Below are 20,588 nucleotides of genomic sequence, written 5' to 3'. Positions count from 1 at the left end.
GGAAGGAGAAGGTTTCTAAGTAAGTTTCTAGTAAGCATCAGTTTCACTTATACGCACAAACTGGCAATATTTTCATCAGCGATAATCAAAATTTAAAGATAGGCAATAAAAGAAATGCTGCTTGAGAGTTTATTAGAGTTTGATTTAAGGTGATGTTGACAATTTGTTTTAATGGTTATAAAGCTTTAACTTTTTGACTCTCAATAGCTACTGTCATTAAGTAATTATTATTTGACCTCCCCCATAATTTCACACAACTCTCAAAATTTAAGATAATATAAAAACCCTTAAAAATAAACATCAATATTATTTATAAAAATTACTTAAAAAATAAAATTCTGCCAGGCCTATCCATTCATAAGTAACTCTGTTTCTTCATCTTGACAATGGTATTATGCTGAGAAACTCAATTACTACTTGGCCATGTTGTGCCTTCATTCAAAAGATATAGATTGAGGACACTAATGGGGCATGAGACCTATACATTGCCATCTTCAGTAATTTCCGTAGAACAGGGGTCAGCAACCTTTCAGAAGCGGTGTGCCGGGTCTTCATTTATTCACTCTAATTTAAGATTTTGTGTGCCAGTAATACATTTTAACGTTTTTAGAAGGTCTCTTTCTATAAGTCTATAATATATAACTAAACTATTGTCGTATTGTTTTTAAAATGTTTAAGAAACTTCATTTAAAATTAAATTAAAATGCAGAGCCCCCTGGACCGGTGGCTAGGACCCTGGCAGTGTGAGTGCCACTGAAAATCAGCTTGCGTTCCATAGGTTGCCTACCCTTGCCATAGGAGATACAATTAAAAAAAAAAGAATTGTTATGAATAAGAACTCCTGCAGTTGCATTAGGTGTGAAAAAATGTATAAGCTGTATAAACCAATTAGAGCAGGGGCGGGCAAACTTTTTGCCTGAGGGCTGCATTGGATTTCGTAAATTGTATGGATGGCTAGTTAGGTTGTGGGTCGTTGCCCGGCCCCCACCTCCTATCTGCCCCCCTCTCTGGAACTCCTGCACCCCAACCCCCCTTGTTCCCTGACAGACCCTCTGGGACCCCTGCCCTATGCACACACTCCGCACCCTGTCCCCTGATTGCCCCCCGACCCGTGCCGCCCCATCCAACCCCTCCTCTCATTCCTGACGCCCCCCCCAGGACTCCTGCCTATCCAACAACCCCTTCTCCCTGTCCCTTGACTGCCCCCGGAACCTCTGCCCCCTTGCCCTCCATCCAACCCCCCTCTCCTTCCTGACTGCCCCCTGGACACCCCTACCCCCATTCAACCCCCTGACCCCACCCTGACCTCCTCAACCCCTATTCACACCCCTGCCCCCTGACCACCACCCTGAACTCCCCTGCCCTCTATCCAACCCCACTCCCCCCCCACTCTCTGCCCCCTTATCATGCTGCCTTGAACACTGGTTGCTGGCCACACTGCCACTGCTGCCACTACGCAGCACAGAGCACTAGGTCAGGCCGGGCTCTGCAGCTGTGCTGCCCCAGGAGCTCACAGCCCTGCCTCCCAGAGCATTGCTCCAGCAGCAGAGTGAGCGAGCAAGCTGAGGCTGCCAGGGAGAGGGGACAGCAGGGGAGAGGCTGGGGGCTAGCCTCCCAGGCCAGGAGCTTGGGGGCCAGACAGGATGGTCCCGTGGGCCACAGTTTGCCCACCCCTGAATTAGAGCATAAGCCAATCACTGACTGCCAAGGATTAGGAAGAAAACATCTGTGACATGTTTTTTCAATACTTTTGAGGTGGCCTCTTTATATTTTCACCTGAAGGTATGTTCCCCTCTTCCTTCTGCTAGTGTGGCTTGAACTTCAGGAAGGTTTTGGAAAGGTGTGTCCAACCAGGCCAAACAGGCACCCTCATGTGGTCTCCATGCATCTGAAGAAGCTTTTTACCCAGGAAAGCTTATGCCCAAATAAATCTGTTAGTTTTTAAGGTGCCACCAGACTCCTAGTTGTTTTTGTTCTCATGTAGCGGTGAGTATTCAGAGCCAATGTTATAAAACATCACTTCAGGGCTTTACTTTGGCAAGCTGTGTGTGTAGGCACATTCACTCTGTGCCTAGACAATTTTGGTCATTTTAATCCCAAACTTCCTCAATCACTGCTATTGAAGTATATTGCACTTAGTTGGTGCTAGGTAGCGCTGATATGCATTTACTCTTTATTCTGGACTTGAGCTCCCCACACTGTTTGGTCTCATATAAGAGGACTCATCTAATAAAAGCTGATTTAAGTGGTGTGTGAAGTTTTACTCACCACTTAAGTCAACTTTACAAGAACTGTAAACTAAAGGTTTCCTTTATAAAAATGTGGAAGCTAATTTCTAGGGGAGTGACACAGGTAAAACTAAGGTAGCAGAAGCTCTTCTTCTAGAGCCCCATGGACTTTTACAGAAACTGCACCATTTATATGATATACCTGGGGACTATACACTTCATGTCCCTTCATACTATGGCTCAGCCTCCAAAATCATGACTTCGCTCTTGCATCTTATCCTTAGCTTTATAGAACAAAAAAGAAGAGACTTCACTTCTAACCATTGGCTTACTCACTTCTCTCACTCAGAAAAAGAAAGGGGGGGAAGGGGCAGAATAACTTTTATTACTGTTTTACAATAATATTGCTGATAAAACATCGGCAAAAACACTGCTTAGATTTGTTGAAATTAGACAAAATACTAGACTACTAATAGGTGCATAGTAAATATGCACCTAATTCAATAAGTCGTGAAAATCTGTATTTCTCTCATCTGTTGGTCCTCTGCTTGCATGGAATTTCATGATTAATCACTCCCATGATATTGTAATTTTGTATTGGACGTAGCCCCTAGAATACTATACAAATGCCACAACTGTACATAGTTTGAATTAGCTCCAATTGCAATGTTGTGAATGATCTGGAGGCAAACTGGATTATAAGAATTCAAGCCTGCTTTTTAGGATAAATTTTAAATAATCTTTGTGTTTTAAAGAATAGTAAATGAAGGATGTTTGCATTATCTAACAGAAGCAAATTAGCTCTGCTGAACACAAAATATTTTTTTTCTGAAATTAGGGTCGTTACTATTGTATGTATTTGATTCCTGACACACATGTGGCTTGTAATATCAAAACATTTTTTTTAATCATAGGAGCTATGCCTGTACCAGACCAGCCGTCATCTTCTGACAAGACAAGTTCCCTTAGTCCTGTGCTGAATACATCCAATGGAGACGGTTCTGAAACAGAGACAACCTCTGCTATTCTAGCTTCAGTTAAGGAACAGGTACACAAGTATAGTGGCTTTTGATTACATATTATGTCGCACATGCTTATGAGGCTTATTATTGATGCCATGAACCAGCAGAAATATTTCTTGTTTTAAAAATACCTCAATTTAGTTTCCTAACAGTATTTTGTGGTCATTGGTTTGAGGAGACATTGGTTTTCTTTGTCGTTCTGCCCAGTATACTGTATGGTGATCGTAAATGACACTGCTACAAGTACACCATCCTTTTCCTTTTCTTTTATTACATGTGGAGGTTTCGTTGGTACAGAGTGTAAGTGCTAGGGACATATGAATCACTGTGAAAAAAGTAACTTTCATTCCAAAACTTTGCATAAAAATTGAAGGGAAACTTAACTTGTTTGTTTGAAAATATTCTGTTAGTTGTTCACATTCACTTTTTTCCAACATGACATGAAAATGGTTGAGACCAGAAGCAGAATTTCCAAAATATATCAAGAGGTTTTTCTTTTGATATTGTCTACTTGGTTAAAACAAAAAAGGAAGTGCTAGAAATCTTGGACAAACGGATCTCATGAAATTCCACTCAGATTCTGATGAGACATAGGTTCAGATGTGTTTACATAAGCAATTTAGTCTTCTGTGTATTTTGAGGTTCCTACACAGGTAATGAAAACTAAGTATTTTGAATATATATCCTTATTCCACTGTAATTCACTGAAAATTATTCAGTATATCTGTATAGCAAAAGGAAGTTTTGTCATAGAAATTCATTTATGTAAAACTGCTATACCGTTCATATTTTGCTTTTCAACCCCTCTGCCTCCAACTTTGGAGATGGCCATAACTGCAGTTCTTGAAAACAGCTGAGTTTAAAAACTGCTTGTGGTTTTGATCATTAGTAGTGCCCACTACACCCCCTCCCACAACCAAAAAAAACCAAAACAAAAAAACCACTTTAATATCTAGTTTTGGTACTTTGGACCCTTGACAAATTTTAATGTGACATATGGCTTCATAGAAAAGGGTACTCTGATAGGACATCTGGTTCTAGCATCCTGCAGAGGCAGAGAGAAAGAGAGAGAAAGTTGTTGCTGCTGACTCACGAGACAAGCTTTGGCCCAAGAATATATGAAGAGTTTGAACCGTTCAGTGAGTCAGAGGGAAATAGGGGCAAGAACAGAGTAATACTGAAAGGAGAAACCCTATGAACAAAATAAACCCAATCTAGGGAAGACGTTTAAACAGAAATTTACATTTTGGTTTTTATCTAAGTTAAAGACAGGCTTAGGATGTGGTGGAGTTTGGATTTTAACTCTGTGTGCCTGTTGTGTTGTGTTATGTTAGACAAGGCATGGGGGTAGGAATAGCTTAGTGGCTTCAGTATTGACCTGCTAAACCCAGAGTTGTGAGCCCAATCATTGAGGGGGCTGTTTAGGGATCTGGGGCAAAAAATTTGTTTGGGGATTGGTCCTGCTTGGAGCACAGGGTTAGACTAGATGACCTCCTGAGGTCCCTTCCAACCCTGATATTCTATGTGCAATAAAAACACAAATTATCCTTTTTAAAATGCAAAAATATTCAGATAACACTGACAGCTTTGAGGATTCTTAAAAGTTATAGAGCATATTTAATTGAAATAGTCTGTTGTCCTATATTTGTATAATACTTTTTTTTACAACTGTTGTACAATTGGTAGTTTATATAGCTTAAAAATTAAAAATGTTTTCTGGCATGCTACATTAACTTTTAAAGAGATTCATGGTTGCCCTATGTGTTTGATATGTATGAGGGTTTTCATGAAGTATTACAGCATTATCTGGAAACGCTCATTATCTAAGATGATATGTGAAATGAATAACTTATACAACCTAACTTTTTCAGAGTAGATTGTGATTTAATGTATTGGGCTTAAAAGTTTACCAGGAAGTGAGAGTGATTCATAGTACATGTGTGCCATGTGACTTAAAAGTGATCTCTGTTTTATTGGGAAGGACTTTGGGTTTTGGAATGACCCATATTTGGAAGAAAAACAAACTTTCTCTGGCTTATTTCCTCTCCACACAATACTGTTTGGTTCTGCTAGGCACACATTACAGTACTAAGCTTGAAGTCCTCACAAAACAGGAAAAGCCATATTGACTAACAGTCCAGACAGCTAAAACATGGTCTAATTAAATTGCTGAAACTGCATTTAAACATTCTGGGTGTATTTTGTGTGGTAATGAATTAGCAGGGAGATGGACTAGGTGATGTAATAAGTGTTCTCCATCTGTAATATCCCTGATTTATGAGTTCATTTAACTTGACATTCAAGATAAATGGCTTCCCATCTCCTAGCAGAAAAAAAACATATGATTTGTCTGTCTAGCCAACACTTTGGGTTAATTTATCCTCTGGCTCTGCTCAGAAGTCTGGCCTTACTTGAAGATTTGGAAGCATGAACATGGCTAATTATGTAGAGAAATAAAAACAAACAAAAAAAATGGGACAACCACTTTTAAAATCAGATTTTCCTTGGCCAAATTTAATAAAATATATTTTATTTCCTCCAGTTTGGTCATTACATATACAATTATTCCACCTAACTTTTAAAAAATTTCTTGGCTCAGCAGCAGACACTTTTCATTTACTTCTGTGCTCTGTGAAATTGACATCTGAAGCTGTTTCTCTGGGTGACTGAAACAAGCAGAACCACAAATATAATCAGGGCCCGCTTTAGCAAGTGCGGGGCCCGATTCGTGGGGCCAGCGCCAGCTTCAGGCCATTCCCCCGAATCCGGCAGCGGCCTAAGCGGGCCACCCCCCCCCCCGGTGTGCAGAAAGAGTGCGGCAAGTCCCGCGGCCCCGCTCCCCTGGCCGGAGCACCGCGGTCCCGCTCTCTCGGCCGGAGCGCGGCAACCCCACAGCCCCGTTCCCCCGGCCGGAATCCCGCAACCCCGCGGCCAGGCTCCTCCGGCCGGAGCCCCGCAATCCCGCGGTCTCGCTTCCCCGGCCCGGCCGCGGAAAGTCCCGCGGTCCCGCTCCTCAAGCCGGAGCCCCGCAATCCCGCGGTCGCGCTACCCCGTCCGGAGCGGGGCAATCCGAAGTGCCGTGGAAGACTGGGAGCGCCACCTGGTGAGTATAAGCCCGACGCTGTATAGTAGTGTCATCCTGACTGTTGTAGGTGCAGCTGATTTAGGGGTAAGGACAAACTTGATGAACATACATAATGATCAAAAAAGAGGAAGAAGGATAAACAGAGATTGAAAGATAAAAACACTTACATTTTCTATTTGAATTTCTTATGGCAAATGGGTGATTGGGAATTCTGCATTTTGAATTTAAAACTGACTTAGGTCTGAGGTCCACATGTACAATTTCTCTTGTGCATGATCACACACTTATCATACCAGCCTACCTGTAGGTGGTAAAATGCACATGAGGGCAGCATAGAGATAATTGTTTCTTCACTGTGAACAAGCCTCCAAAACATAATTTGAAGTAACGTGAACTATAAATAGTATAAACTGATTTTAATAAAACTTTAAAAATATGAGGTTAGTGCATAGGTTTTGCCTTTAAGTAATACTTTTTCATTACTATTATGGCTTCCAATAATCCACATGCTGCCTCAGTTTTACCAATGAGATTATCTGGTCTAATAACAGCAGATTGTTTAATATTCCAACCATTTAACTCAGCAATAATGAGCTCGGAATCTATTTCTGCATGCTTTTCATGTTGTGTCTTTATGATAAAGTATAAACACAGAACAAAGGCTTGGATGTTGTTTTTTTAAAGTAATTTCATCAGTTTTATTACTAGCTATTATATGTAAATTCATGTATTGAGGATTTTTCCAAGGATGTTTTGCCTGAACTGACATAGTGGGTCACACTCAGGTGTTGGACTGCACCTGGGAACATAAATGAAAATGAATGGCTAAGAGGGGATATAGGTTACAACTTTGGTTCCCTGCTCTCAATTTCCTCGAAGTCCTGTATAATTCCTGGATAATTCCCAGCTGTAGAGGGGTCAGTTTGGGGCAGGGCCTGGGTGCATAGCCCGTGTTTGCGAATACTCCCTGACCAGGCTGTTTCATGTCATGCACAAGTTACTCTGTTCCTGATAGGGACAATTTTTGTGGTGGAAATAACTTTAATGTGATCACATGCTACTTTTCAGCATGAATTTGTTCCCGTGTCAGCAGTAAATGACATGGGGACTCATTGACGGTATGAAAGTGGAGATCCATATAATGCTTCATAAGACTGTACAGTAAATATTGTTGTTCCCCCAGTTCTTTTTAATACTGAAGCACAGGTGAGGTAACTGGTAGGTGAGGTCCCAACTGGTTGGAAGACTGTACTCAAAGGGTGTTTATGGTTCACTGTCAAACTGGGAGGGTGTATGTGATATGGTACTGCAGGAGTCAGTCCTTGGTCTGGTACTAGCCAATATTTTCATTCAGACTTGGATAATGAAATGAAGAATGTGTTTATAAATATGCAGATGACCCCGAGCTAAAAAGGGTTTCAAGTACTTTGGAGAATAGGATTAAAATTCAAAATGACCTTGCAAAATTGGAGAATTGGTCTGAATTCAACAAAATGAAATTCAGTAAAGATAAATGCAAAGTTCTTCACTTAGGAAGGAAAAATCAAAAGCACTGCTACAAAACAGGGAATAATTGCCTATGTGGTGGTAATGCTGAAAAGGATCTGGGGGTTATAGTTTGTCATGAGTTGAGTATGAGTCAACAGTGTAATGCTGGTGTGAAAAAGGCTATATCATTCAGGAGTGTTGTATGTTGGAGATCGGAGGTAACTGTCCTACTATGCTCAGCACTGATGAGGCCTCAGCTGGAGAACTGTGTCCAGGTCTGGGCACCAGACTTTAGGAAAGAAGTGAGTAAATTAGAGAGAATCCATAGGAGAGCATTAGAATACTTGATCTAAGAGGAAAGGTTTAAAAACACCAAACCAAAACCAAAAAAAAAAAAACCCTCTGGGAAACAAGCAGGGAGAACTGGAATTCCTGGCACAGTCAAGGAACTAATTATATGGTTGGAATAACAGAGACTTGGTGGGATAGCTCACATGACTGGAGCACTGTCATGGATGGGTATAAACTGTTCAGGAAGGACAGGCAGGGAAGAAAAGGTGGAGGAGTTGCACTATATGTAAGAGAGCAGTATGATTGCTCAGAGCTCCGGTATGGAGAAAAGCCTGAGTGTCGTTGCATTAAGTTTAGAGGTGAGAGCAACAAGGGTGATGTCATGGTCGGCATCTGCTATAGCTCACCAGACCAGGAGGATGAGGTAGACAAGGCTTTTTTTGGACAACTAACGGAAGTCTCCATATCACAGGCCCTGGTTTTCATGGGAGACTTCAGTCATCCTGACATCTCCTGGGAGGGCAATACAGCAGTGCACAGACAATCCAGGAAGAGTGTTGGGAACAATTTCCTGGTGCAAGTGCTGGAGGAACCAACTAAGGGCCATGCTCCTCTTAACCTGTTCCTTACAAACAGGGAAGAATTGGTAGGGGAAGTAGAAGTGGGTGGCAACCTGGGCAGCAGTGACCATGAGATGGTCGAGGTCAGGATCCTGACAAAGGAAGAAAGGAGAGCAGCAGAATACGGAACCTGGACTTCAAAAAAGCAGACATTGACTCAGGGAACTGATGGGCAGGATCCCCTGGGAGGCTAATATGAGGGGGAAAGGAGTCCAGGAGAGTTGGCTGTATTTTAAAGATGCCTTATTGAGGGTGCAGGAACAAACCATCTTGAAGTGCAGAAAGAATAGCAAATATGGCAGGTGACCAGCTTGGCTTAACAGTGAAATCTTCGGTGAGCTTACACACAGAAAGAAAGCTTACAAGAAGTGGAAACTTGGACAGATGACTAGGGAGGAGTATAAAAATATTGCTTGAGCATGCCGGGGTGTAATCAGGAAGGCCAAAGCACAACTGGAGTTGCAGCTAGCAAGGGATGTGAAGGGTAACAAGAATGGTTTCTACAGGTATGTTATCAACAAGAAGACGGTCAGGGAAAGTGTGGGACACTTACTGAATGGGGGAGGCAACCTAGTGACAGATGATGTGGGAAAAGTTGAAGTACTCAATTATTTTTTGCCTTGGTCTTCACAGACGAGGTCAGTTCGCAAACTGCTGCATTGGGCAGCAGAGTATGGAAAGGAAGAGAGCAGCCCTCAGTGGTGAAGGAACAGGTTAAGGACTATTTAGAAAAGCTGGACATGCACAAGTCCATGGGGCCAGATGCAGTGCTTCTGAGGGTGCTGAGGGAGTTGGCTGAAGTGATTGCAGAGCCATTGGCCACTATCTTTGAAAACTTGTGGCGGTCGGGCGAGATTAGGGGAGGTCCTGGACAATTGGAAAAAGGCAAATATAGCACTCATCTTTAAAAAAGGAAAGAAGGAGAATCTGGGGAACTACAGCTTCACCTAAGTCCCCAGAAAAATCATGGAGCAGGTCCTCAAGGAATCCATTAGGAAGCACTTGGAGGAGAGGAAGGTGATCAGGAACAGTCAACAGGGATTCACCAAGGGCAAGTCATGCCTGACCAACCTGATTGCCTTCTATGATGAGATAAGTGGATCTGTGGATGAAAGGAAAGCAGTGGACGTGTTATTCCTTGACTTTAGCAAAGCTTCTGATATGGTCTCCCACAGTATTCTTGCCAGCAAGTTAAAAAAAAGTATGGATTAGATGAATGGACTATAAGGTGGATAGAGAGCTGGCTAGATTATTGGGCTCAACAGGTTGTGATCAACAGTTTACAGTCTAGCTGGCAGCCAGTATCAAGCGGAGTGCCCCAGGGGTTGGTCCTGGGGGCCAGTTTTGTTCAACATCTTCATTAATAATCTAGATGATGGGATGGATTACACCCTCAGCAAGTTCGTGGATGACACTAAGCTGTGGGGAGAGGTAGATACACTGGAGGGTAGGGATAGGATTGGAGGATTCGACCAAAAGAAATCTGATGAGGTTCAACAAGGACAAGTGCAGAGTGCTGCACTTAGGACGAAAGAATCCCATACACTACTACAGGCTGGGAACTGACTGGCTAAGTGGCAGTTCTACGGAAAAGGACCTGGGGATTACAGTGGATGAGAATTTGGATATGAGTCAACAGTGTGCCCTTGTTGCCAAGAAGGCTAACAGCATATTGGGCTGCATTAGTAGGAGCATTGCCAGCAGATCGAGGGAAGTAATTATTCCCCTCTATTCGGCACTGGTGAGGTTACATCTGGAGTATTGCATCCAGTTTTGGGCCCCCTGATACAGAAAGGATGCAGACAAATTGGAGAGAGTCCTGCAGAGGGCAACAAAAATTATTAGAGGGCTGAGGAGAGGCTGAGGGAACTGGGATTATTTAGTCTGCAGAAGAGAAGAGTGAGGGGGGATTTGATAGCAGCCTTCAACTCCCAGAAGGGGGGTTCCAAAGAGGATGGAGCTAGGCTGTTCTCAGCAGTGGCAGATGACAGAACAAGGAGCAATGGTCTCAAGTTGCAGTGGGGGAGATCTAGGTTGGATATTAGGCAAAACTATTTCACCAGGAGGGTGGTGAAGCACTGGAATGTGTTACCTAGGGAGGTGGTGGAATCTCCATAGTTAGAGGCCCGGCTTGACAAAGGCCTGTCTGGGATGACTTAAGGCCTGGCTTGACAAAGTCATGGCTGGGATGATTTAGTTGGAGTTGGTCCTGCTTTGAGCAGGGGGTTGGACTAGATGACCTCTTGAGGTCTCTTCCAACTCTAATCTTCTATCATTCTATTTTTCTGTTCTTGAGAAAAGAAAACTGGGTGATCTGATAAGTTTTCAAATATGTTAAGGGCTCTTTTATAAAGAGGAGGGTGATCAGTTGTTCTTCATGTCCACTGAAGGTAGGACAAAAGTAATGGGCTTTATCTGCAGTACCAGAAAGTTAGGTTAGATATTAGGAGAAACTTTGTAATAGACTTCCAAGGGTAGCTATAGATTCTCATCATTGGAGATTTTTAAAAATGAACACCTGTCAGGCATATTGTAGGGTTATTTGTTCCTGCCGCAGTAGAGAGGACTGGACTTGATGACTTCTTGAGGTCCTTTCCAGCTCTACATTAACATGATGCTACAGAAGAACCTCAGAATTACGAGCACCAAAATTACGAACTGATGGGTCAACCACACCCTCATTTGGAACCGGATGTTTGTAGTCAAGAGGCAGAGGCATAAATTTTAAACAGCAAATACAATATAATACTGTGTTAAATGTAAACTACTAAAAAATAAAGGGAAAGAAAAAAAGATTTGACTAGATAAGGAAACTATTTCTGTGTTTATTTCATTCAAATTAAGATGGTTAAAAGCAGCATTTTTCTTCTGCATAGTAAAGTTTCAGAGCTGTATTAAGTCCCTGCTCAGTTGTAAGCTTTTGAAAGAACCATAACGTTTTATTCAGTTATGAATATTTCAGAGTTATGAACAACCTCCATTCCTGAGGTATTCGTAACTCTGAGGTTCTACTGTATATACTTTCACACAATCTAAGGTGATTCATCATTGCCTGAGAAAATAGTTAACTTCATTTAGGCATCCTGAGTGTGCTCACATGGCTTTTATCTTGTGCTGAATATTGGTTTGGCATTGTCACTTCTTAATTTCAAGTCACATTTCAGTTATTGAAAAGAAAACAATAAATTGGATATCCAGATTTCTCCAGCTATTTTATAGCAGAGACCATTTATTAACAGAAAACATGTTTGATGGACCATTTGGAACACATGGTTACTCTATTAGTAGTAGATCCGATTATTCAAAAGTCATAAGCGGTTAAACAATAATAAATGTTTTGTTTGTTTGTTTTTTAATTTGCTTTCTGGGTTCATGTTTTCAAACTTTTCTCAGGAAACAGGAGTACAACAATACTTTTTTTTTTAAGAGAAAACTGGACTTGACATGGAATCACAAGACCTGAGCACATGCTTTAAGAAAAAAAACACACCAAATATAAGACTCATGGTGAAATCACCACATTTGTCATCACTGGGTAAAATGGTGGATAAAACCCAGTTTTTGATTGGAGGAGAGTATGAGACTGGAATGTGTGTGTATGGGCGGCGCGGGGAGAGAAGAATTAGCAGCAACATATTTTATAGGAATTGCAAAATAAAGAAACTAAAATGCCAAAGTCAGCCATGACTCCCACATCTGCTTCCCTTAACCACAAATTTCCAAAAATGTGCTAAAGCTATCCCCTAGGCAAACATGAGACATCAGTACTCCATGCTTTCAGGAGTGAGCATGCGGTGGATATAAATAAGTAGGAGACGTGGCAGATTTCTGCTCTGGAATTATCACCAATGTATGCAGCATTGGCACATGTTCTATGCTTTCTAGATGGCTTGGGTGGAGGTGTTAATGTGTACATGGTGTTAAGGGGTGGGAGTAACAATGGCTGCTGAAGAAGTTGTAATACCAGGGGGAGAGGCAATCAGGAGAGAACCTTGGAGAAGCTGAATCTCAGAATGGAAGTCTCCATATATATGTGGCTACCTCACATTTTCAGGTGGCCCAGCCTGACTCTTTTGTAATGCCAGAAGCCACTCCCACTTGAAAAGAGAATGTGGAGGAAAACTTCTGCAAATATTAAGTTGCATAACATTGAGGCTTTTCTGGTACACTTTTGCTGTGTGTTTAAATAGAAATTTGTAAATATTTTCCAAATAAAAATATATTTTTTGATTAAATTTGTTATTAAAGTAACTTTAGTTAATTGTATTTTCCCTTTACAGAATTACTAAAATATTTTAAAGGAAGCCAGATATTTAGGGGAAGAAAACCATGCATGATACCTTGATTAATTTCCTAGCCTTAGGATATAATGGCAGGTCACATGTAGGGTAATAATAAAGCATTATAAGAAACAAGTTATGGTTAAAATACAGATTAAATAAATCATTTAAAATGTAAACTAGACTGGATGTAAATTAGATCGTGTTACTACATAATGAGCACATGGTTATGAAAATGTGACAGTGGATAGGACACTGCACTGGGAGTGAGGAGGCCTGGTTTCTATTTTTGGCTCTTCCACTGACCTGCCATGTGATGTGGGTTGGGCAAGTGCCACAGTGGCTCAGTCTCCCCATGTCTGAAGTGGGTAAAATATTTACCCTCCTTTGTATAGCATTTTAAGATTTCAGAATCAGTGACACATTTATCAATCCACATTGTTACACATTCATGGATGTTAAGGCCAGATGGACCATTAAATTATTATCTGACCTCTTGTATAACATAGGACATAGAATCACACCCAGTTATGCTTGTATTGAACACAATAACTTAGGTTCAACCAAATCATATCTTCCAGAAAGACTTCCAGTCTAATTTGAAGACATATAGAATATATAACAACAATCATTGTAGAAGCCTTAGAATAGAAGCCAAGAATTACTATGAAAGTCTTAAGCTTTTTCTTCAAAACAAATCAAAACCCTTAGAAGCGTGTTTCTAAATAGATTAAATTATGATAAATCCATAGTTTGCCTCCTCTCTGACATCACAGCTATTATTTCTTTTAAAAGTTTTCGTGGCTTCCCTTCAGATCCATGCTAATTGTATTTAATCAATAAATACCATTCCAAGCTGTCTCTTACCACCACTCTGTATAGTATACCATTATCTTCTGTTCCTTCATTAATAACTCCCATTTCCAATATACTTTTAAAATATGTCAGCTAGAGAGTCTCCTTCCTCTTTCCTTTGTCTTTTTTCAAATACTGTATTGATTTTTAGATATTAATACATTGTAACAGGAAACAGACTCATCCATAGTTTACATTTCACACACCATAAGCACTTTCTAATACATGTAATAAATATAATAATTCTCACTTGCAGGGTTCACTGAAATATGTGAAGTTTGGAGAACTGAGCTTGTACCTTCATAATATAGCTACAAATTAGCAAGATATCTGATGAAAAATGTATGTTTTGTGGGAATAGAGAATTTTTGGAGAAATAATTTCTTACAACAGGGCCCTTTCCTTTGATTCTCAGAGGAGAAAGGAATAATATAGCACATTTGCTATATGTCTTGCAATACAGAATTCTAGCATTATGGACCAAATTGGGCTGGTCTCATGTAGCTCTTCTCCTGGAGCAACCACAGTCTTTATGAGCTTTGATAAATGTTAGTTTTAAAATTACAAGAGTGGAGAATGAAACAAGTAGTCTCTATAGGGATAACTTCCATACATACTGCTTCTGATACCAAAGAGATGAACTGCAATGGTTGCAAATAAGAGGAGGTAATTACATCACTGGGAAAGGGTAGTAGTGATGTTAAGAAGGGGAACGCTACTGGAATGAATTGAGGTAGAGGCTTGCAGAAATGACCTGTGCTGCATGAAAGTACCAAAAGGGAATACCTTCCTTACAGCCAGGAGTGGCGCCAGGGATTTTGGCGACCTAGGCGCAGGGCCGGCTCGCCGGTCCCACGGCTCCAGTGGACCTCCCGCAGGCGTTCCTGCGGACAGTCCACTGGCGCCATGGCTCTGGTGGACCTGCTGCAGGCGTCCTTGCGGACGGTCCGCTGGTCCTGGGGCTCCGGTGGACCTGCCACAGGCGTGCCTGCGGGAGGTCCATCGGAGCAGTCTGCCACCCTCCCAAATCCTGGTGCCCTATGCCTAGGCCACCTAAATGGAAGTGCCGGCCCTGCTTACAGCCATACTAGATCTCCAACAAAATGACCATAAGAAGAGGGAGGAATGTGCCACGTGCCGCTGCCATATACAGTACTTGGTTTAAAATAAGTATTTAAAAATTATTTAATCAAAGCCAAGTAAAAGAACTTCAGCTAAAATTAGGTTGAAACTGAATTTTAGCATAGTTCTAATTTAAAGTTATATTATAAAGACCTTGTAAAGAAAGACTAGAGATGAATCCGTTTCTGTTAGCAGTGCTGTATTGGCATTTTGAGACATTAAATTTGGTGCCTTCTTTTTGTTGCTCCTTGTACCCACACATGTTCAGACTATCGCTATTGCCATTCTGTGAACTTACTCATACGCATATATTTATAGATTTAGCCAATTCATTTTTGCAAAATCAAATTCCTTTAAGCCAATATGGTGTAATATGTTCTAGATCCACATCCTAAGATTGATCAGGTACCTTGTTCAGACAAAATATCCAGTTAGACTACTGTTTGCAAAATATAATTGACTATCTTAAAAATATTCATATTCAAGCAAGTCATGTGGCTTTCATTGCCACATTCTGTAGTCTTGAAGCTCAGATTTAATGAGTGAATCCAGTACTGAGATCAGTTAAATTATTAGGTCCATATATTTAATCACGGGGTTTTTGGAGGTTCATTTTTGTGATTTGGGGTGCATTTTCTGCTGAACCTGTCCCTTTGTTGAGCTTTTGAGACTTCAAGATGAAAAATTGTCTTTGGTAGGAGACAATGTTCCTTGACCTGAAGAAGAGCTCTGTGTAGCTCAAAAGCTTGTCTGTCACCACCAGAAGTTGATCCAATAAAATATATTCCCTCACTCACCTTGTGTCTCTAATGTTCCTTTTATACATTTTCCAAGTCAGAATAACTTCTTGTAGCCACATCATTGCCATTGAGACATTCACACTAGGTGCATTTAAAAAACAAACGGTAAATTGTATAAGAGAGGAATGATGCTCCAAACTGCTACCACTTGCCATCTTCCATCTTAGCACTCCTCTCCAGCCACCCTTCTCCTTAATACTGGAAAGATCTGCTAGCCTGGGTACCAGTCTTCATCAGCTCCGATTTATTTGCTCCTGTTCTTGATGTAAAATCTGCTGCCTCAATATTTATTTTTCCTTGCTCAGAAAATATATTAAATTCTGTGTAATCAGTTTGTGTCAGAAATGTCATTCATTTTCCATGGGAGGAAAAAGTAATATTGAAGAAAATAAATCACCTTTACTATGAACACTAAAGCAAACAATTAATTTTATGTTTTCTCAATATCTCTCTGTTCTGGGAATTTAGACTCTTCTCCATATTCTAGAAAACTTACTAACTTCCATGATGGCGCCTTGTTTTACATATGCAGTGTAAGGTACTTCACATTATTTATCTATCCCTGTACTTGGTGTGCAGTTTTCATTTCATTCCCTATTTTTGATTACTTTACCATTTTTGCACTGCCTGCAGGTCATTCTGGAAACTTTCCTGTCTTGATGGTGTTGGATTCCCTGCCTGTGGTTTTTTTTCATATCTTTGATTACTTCTTGTGCATCCAATATTGTTCTTCCCTATTCCTGAGTTATTTACAGCTAAGTGCAACACCTATTTTATTTTTTCTATCGATAATTAATTTCTATATATAATTCCAAGAAAAACAAAATCTTAAAATGGAGGTAAGATTGAGCGTGCATACTAACTGGGTAAAATACATTACAAAGATGTTTGTAATTATCCCCAAACCAAGGGTTATACACACAGAAAATGGAGTCAAACTTAAATTTAATCCAAACATATAATATTTCTGGTTACAGATTAGATTATATTGGTTTTAATTACAATTTTTTGTCCCTTTATGGTGAAAAGAAGATATTTCTTCTTGAAATTTCTGGTAGTAGAAAATTATTCTTTTGCTTCTGCTGACCAGGAACTTTCAAATATGAAGAATAATGGCAAAAAATGACCATTAATTCTTAAAAGAAAAAAAAAGAGCCCAAGCATAAGAGTTAAGTGAATTTTCAATAATATAGAAAATTTTTAAGTGTCAGAGTAGAGGTGTCAACCAGGTGCTAAAATTCTTAGTGTCTGCTTTTTGCTTCATTTTAGTTTCTAAACTAATTAATGTGTTCACTTGTAAATGTTCAGATAAATCATTCTGTACTCAGAGTTTGTGCTGTAATTTGGGTTAGGATGTACTGCATTTCTCATTCATAACAAAGAGGTGGAATCCCTTCTTTTAGTGCAAAACTCAGCTATGGAGCCACAACTAAAACCTCAATAATGTATTTATGGACAGTTTCCATTTCCTCTTTGTACATATTCCCTCTCATTGTTTTACCTCACTTATAAATCTCTTACTATTATAAAATTAACTGTAATATTAAATCTCTCAGGTTTTTTTTTCTTTCTTTCTGGTTTCTCTTTGAATTAAATACTAAATAACATTATGGTTGCTGTTACTTTGAAAATTTCTCCTCTTTTCATCTAAAATTGTACCATTTGAGTTGTTCAGTCTGAGGTTTAGATTTGTTCCCTTTCTATGGCTTTCTTAGACACTGTGCAAGGACATTTTGCTCTGTACCATGTGCAGAAAATTGCTGTTCAGGTGTTATTCCTGTTATGGCTCAACTTACATGTGGAAAATCTCTCCTTGCTACTAATTTGGTACTTTCAAGAAATAATTTTTATTTCCACTAGTCTGCCTCATCCGTATCATTTTGTAGATGGGGTACAGCAAATTCCTGCTTGCAATTTACTTCCCCTGCTTCAAAATGTGAGCCATATTACACAAATTTCATCTCTGTCCTTCCAGTTACTACTTCTGTTTCCCTTCCCCATCCACCCCACTTCAGATTTCTAAAAGGCCTCTCTTCCCATTTTCCAGGCATATCATCTCTAAAATATCACTAATAACCTTCTGGAGTTAGTCTTCTGTCTTTCAGTTTTCCATTGCCCCAGTGTTTATCTAATGAGTCTATAATGGTGTTTTCACCAAGATTTTTGGGTAAGGAAAAGCAATATTTAATATATCAGATTCTATAAGGAATGCAATGTGAATTGCAGGATATATTATCTCTTTATCATGGTTACTTGTCTTCTGGACTATTGCATGGTACAATTGCCTGGATGATTTGCTGTGCACCAATTATTGGTCATATGGGTGTGTAACACGGGCGGCCTCACCCCCGTGGTGCCTCCTACTGGTCATCCTCGGGAATTAGCTCAGTCCAGTGTCCAGAGCACCCTCTGCAGGCCAGTGATCCGCCTTTCCAGCTACTGGCCCCGTGTCCCTCCCTAGACCCAGTGTCCTTTTACATAGGGTGCTGCCCCCTGGCAGTGACCCCTTGTTCTCAGGGTCTCCCCTTCCTAGGGAACCCCCGCCCTCTATTCCCATCTTGCCTCAGTGTATGGCTACTGCCAGTCATTGTCTAGCCCCACACCCTGGGGAAGACTGCAGTATCAGCCAACTCATCACTGACAAGGAGAGTTTGGACCTGCTGCCTTGGCCTACCCCAGGCTGCACCTTGCAACCCCCAGTACTAGCTCCCTGCAGCCAGGCCTTTCTCCCTATACAGGCAGAGGGAGACTCTTTGTGCTCCTGGCTTCTCTGCCTTATATAAGGGCCTGTGGCTCAGTTTGGGGCGTGGCCCCAGCTGCCACCACTTCCCCCAATCAGCCCAGCCTAAAAGGCTGCTTTCTCCAGCCCCAGCCCTTATCCAGGGCTGTTTTAACTCTTTCAGGGCCGGAGCAGTGGTCCACCCTGCTACAGGGTGATAGTTCAACCATGACTTAGGAAGATCACAACAGAAGTGTTTGTTGATGACCTGCATTTTTACAAACCTGATCTGAGTCCATCAATGCAGTCACCAAATAGTGTCTGGTATGGCTGTTTTTGTGTTGTGGACTAAGAACTGGACTCAGCTCTCCAACTTGGTTGACTTAAGCCCTGGGAAACAGCTGTTTGATGGTAATGCCTAGTTTTTACTACCAACCTAGTTTAGATTTGGTCAAGCTGCCTAGAAGCTCTATGCCTGATTCTGATCTGACTCTGGAAAGGTATATCAAGTGGGGTTCCGCAGGGGTCTGTTTTGGGACCGGTTCTGTTCAATATCTTCATCAACGATTTACATGTTGGCATAGAAAGTATGCTTATTAAGTTTGCGGACGATACCAAACTGGGAGGGATTGCAACTGCTTTGGAGGACAGGGTCAAAATTCAAAATGATCTGGACAAATTGGAGAAATGGTCTGAGGTAAACAGGATGAAGTTCAATAAAGATAAATGCAAAGTGCTCCACCTAGGAAGGAATAATCAGTTTCATACATACAGAATAGGAAGAGACTGTCTAGGAAGGAGTATGGCAGAAAGAGATCTAGGGGTCATAGTAGACCACAAGCTTAATATGAGTCAACAGTGTGATACCGTTGCAAAAAAAGCAAACGTGATTCTGGGATGCATTAACAGGTGTGTTGTAAACAAGACACGAGAAGTCATTCTTCCGCTTTACTCTGCGCTGGTTAGGCCTCAACTGGAGTATTGTGTCCAGTTCTGGGCACCGCATTTCAAGAAAGATGTGGAGAAATTGGAGAGGGTCCAGAGAAGAGCAACAAGAATGATTAAAGGTCTTGAGAACATGACCTATGAAGGAAGGCTGAAGGAATTGGGTTTGTTTAGTTTGGAAAAGAGAAGACTGAGAGGGGACATGACAGCAGTTTTCAGGTATCTAAAAGGGTGTCATCAGGAGGAGGGAGAAAACTTGTTCACCTTAGCCTCCAATGATAGAACAAGAAGCAATGGGCTTAAACTGCAGCAAGGGAGATTTAGGTTGGACATTAGGAAAAAGTTCCTAACTGTCAGGGTAGTTAAACACTGGAATAGATTGCCTAGGGAAGTTGTGGAATCTCCATCTCTGGAGATATTTAAGAGTAGGTTAGATAAATGTCTATTAGGGATGGTCTAGACAGTATTTGGTCCTGCCATGAGGGCAGGGGACTGGACTTGATGACCTCTCGAGGTCCCTTCCAGTCCTAGAGTCTATGAGTCTATGAATCTATGGTTCGACAGAAATATGACTCCACTGTCTTAACTAGAATTACTCTTGACTTGCACCAGTGTAACTTAAATCTGAAACAGGCTTTCCAGATGCTATCAACAGTCTCTTGAGCGACACGATCTTTCAGGCTGTATTTAAATTGTTGCATGCTTTCATTTTCAACAAAAACTGTCAGTGGTGTGCACTGAACTAAATGAAGGCCCATAGTGTTTGCTGCCAAGCCACAAGCAAAATTGTGAAAACCAACTTGCAAAATTTTAGTCACATAACTTGCCAAATGCTAGAGGGACAGGGACAGGTATCAGATAAGGAATGGACTTTATCAAGGTGTATGAAACTGACTTTAGTAAACAAATATATATTGGAGAAAAACTGCTCTCATAAACAGAATTATTTACCATGAAGATAAATTGCTTTTTGCTAATTAATAGGGAAGAGATGCATTCAGCTCTTATAATATATTAATTAAATCATGGATTTGTTTGTTAAGGCTATGTGTGAATAAAAAAATGAAATATTATGTAACCAGAATAAGAAAGTAGCTAATAGGGAATAAGTGTAGTACAAATACTTTCTATTC

The 20,588-nt window shown here is 40.8% G+C and overlaps 1 protein-coding gene across 1 annotated transcript in view; it reads left to right on the top strand.

The window, feature by feature from the left end:
* The window catches only part of CTNND2 (catenin delta 2), a 1,223,799-nt gene that overhangs the window by 232,413 nt on the left and 970,798 nt on the right, over positions 1-20,588 (top strand). Inside the window, 1 exon segment of the mRNA XM_030551717.1 lies at positions 3,143-3,276. Coding sequence (XP_030407577.1) covers positions 3,143-3,276 — 134 coding nt within the window.

This window comes from Gopherus evgoodei, chromosome 2 (genome assembly GCF_007399415.2).
Source record: "Gopherus evgoodei ecotype Sinaloan lineage chromosome 2, rGopEvg1_v1.p, whole genome shotgun sequence".
Taxonomy (NCBI): Eukaryota; Metazoa; Chordata; order Testudines; family Testudinidae; genus Gopherus; species Gopherus evgoodei.
The sequence above is the reverse complement of the archived record's forward strand: the minus strand, read 5'-3'. Positions and strand labels throughout refer to the sequence as shown.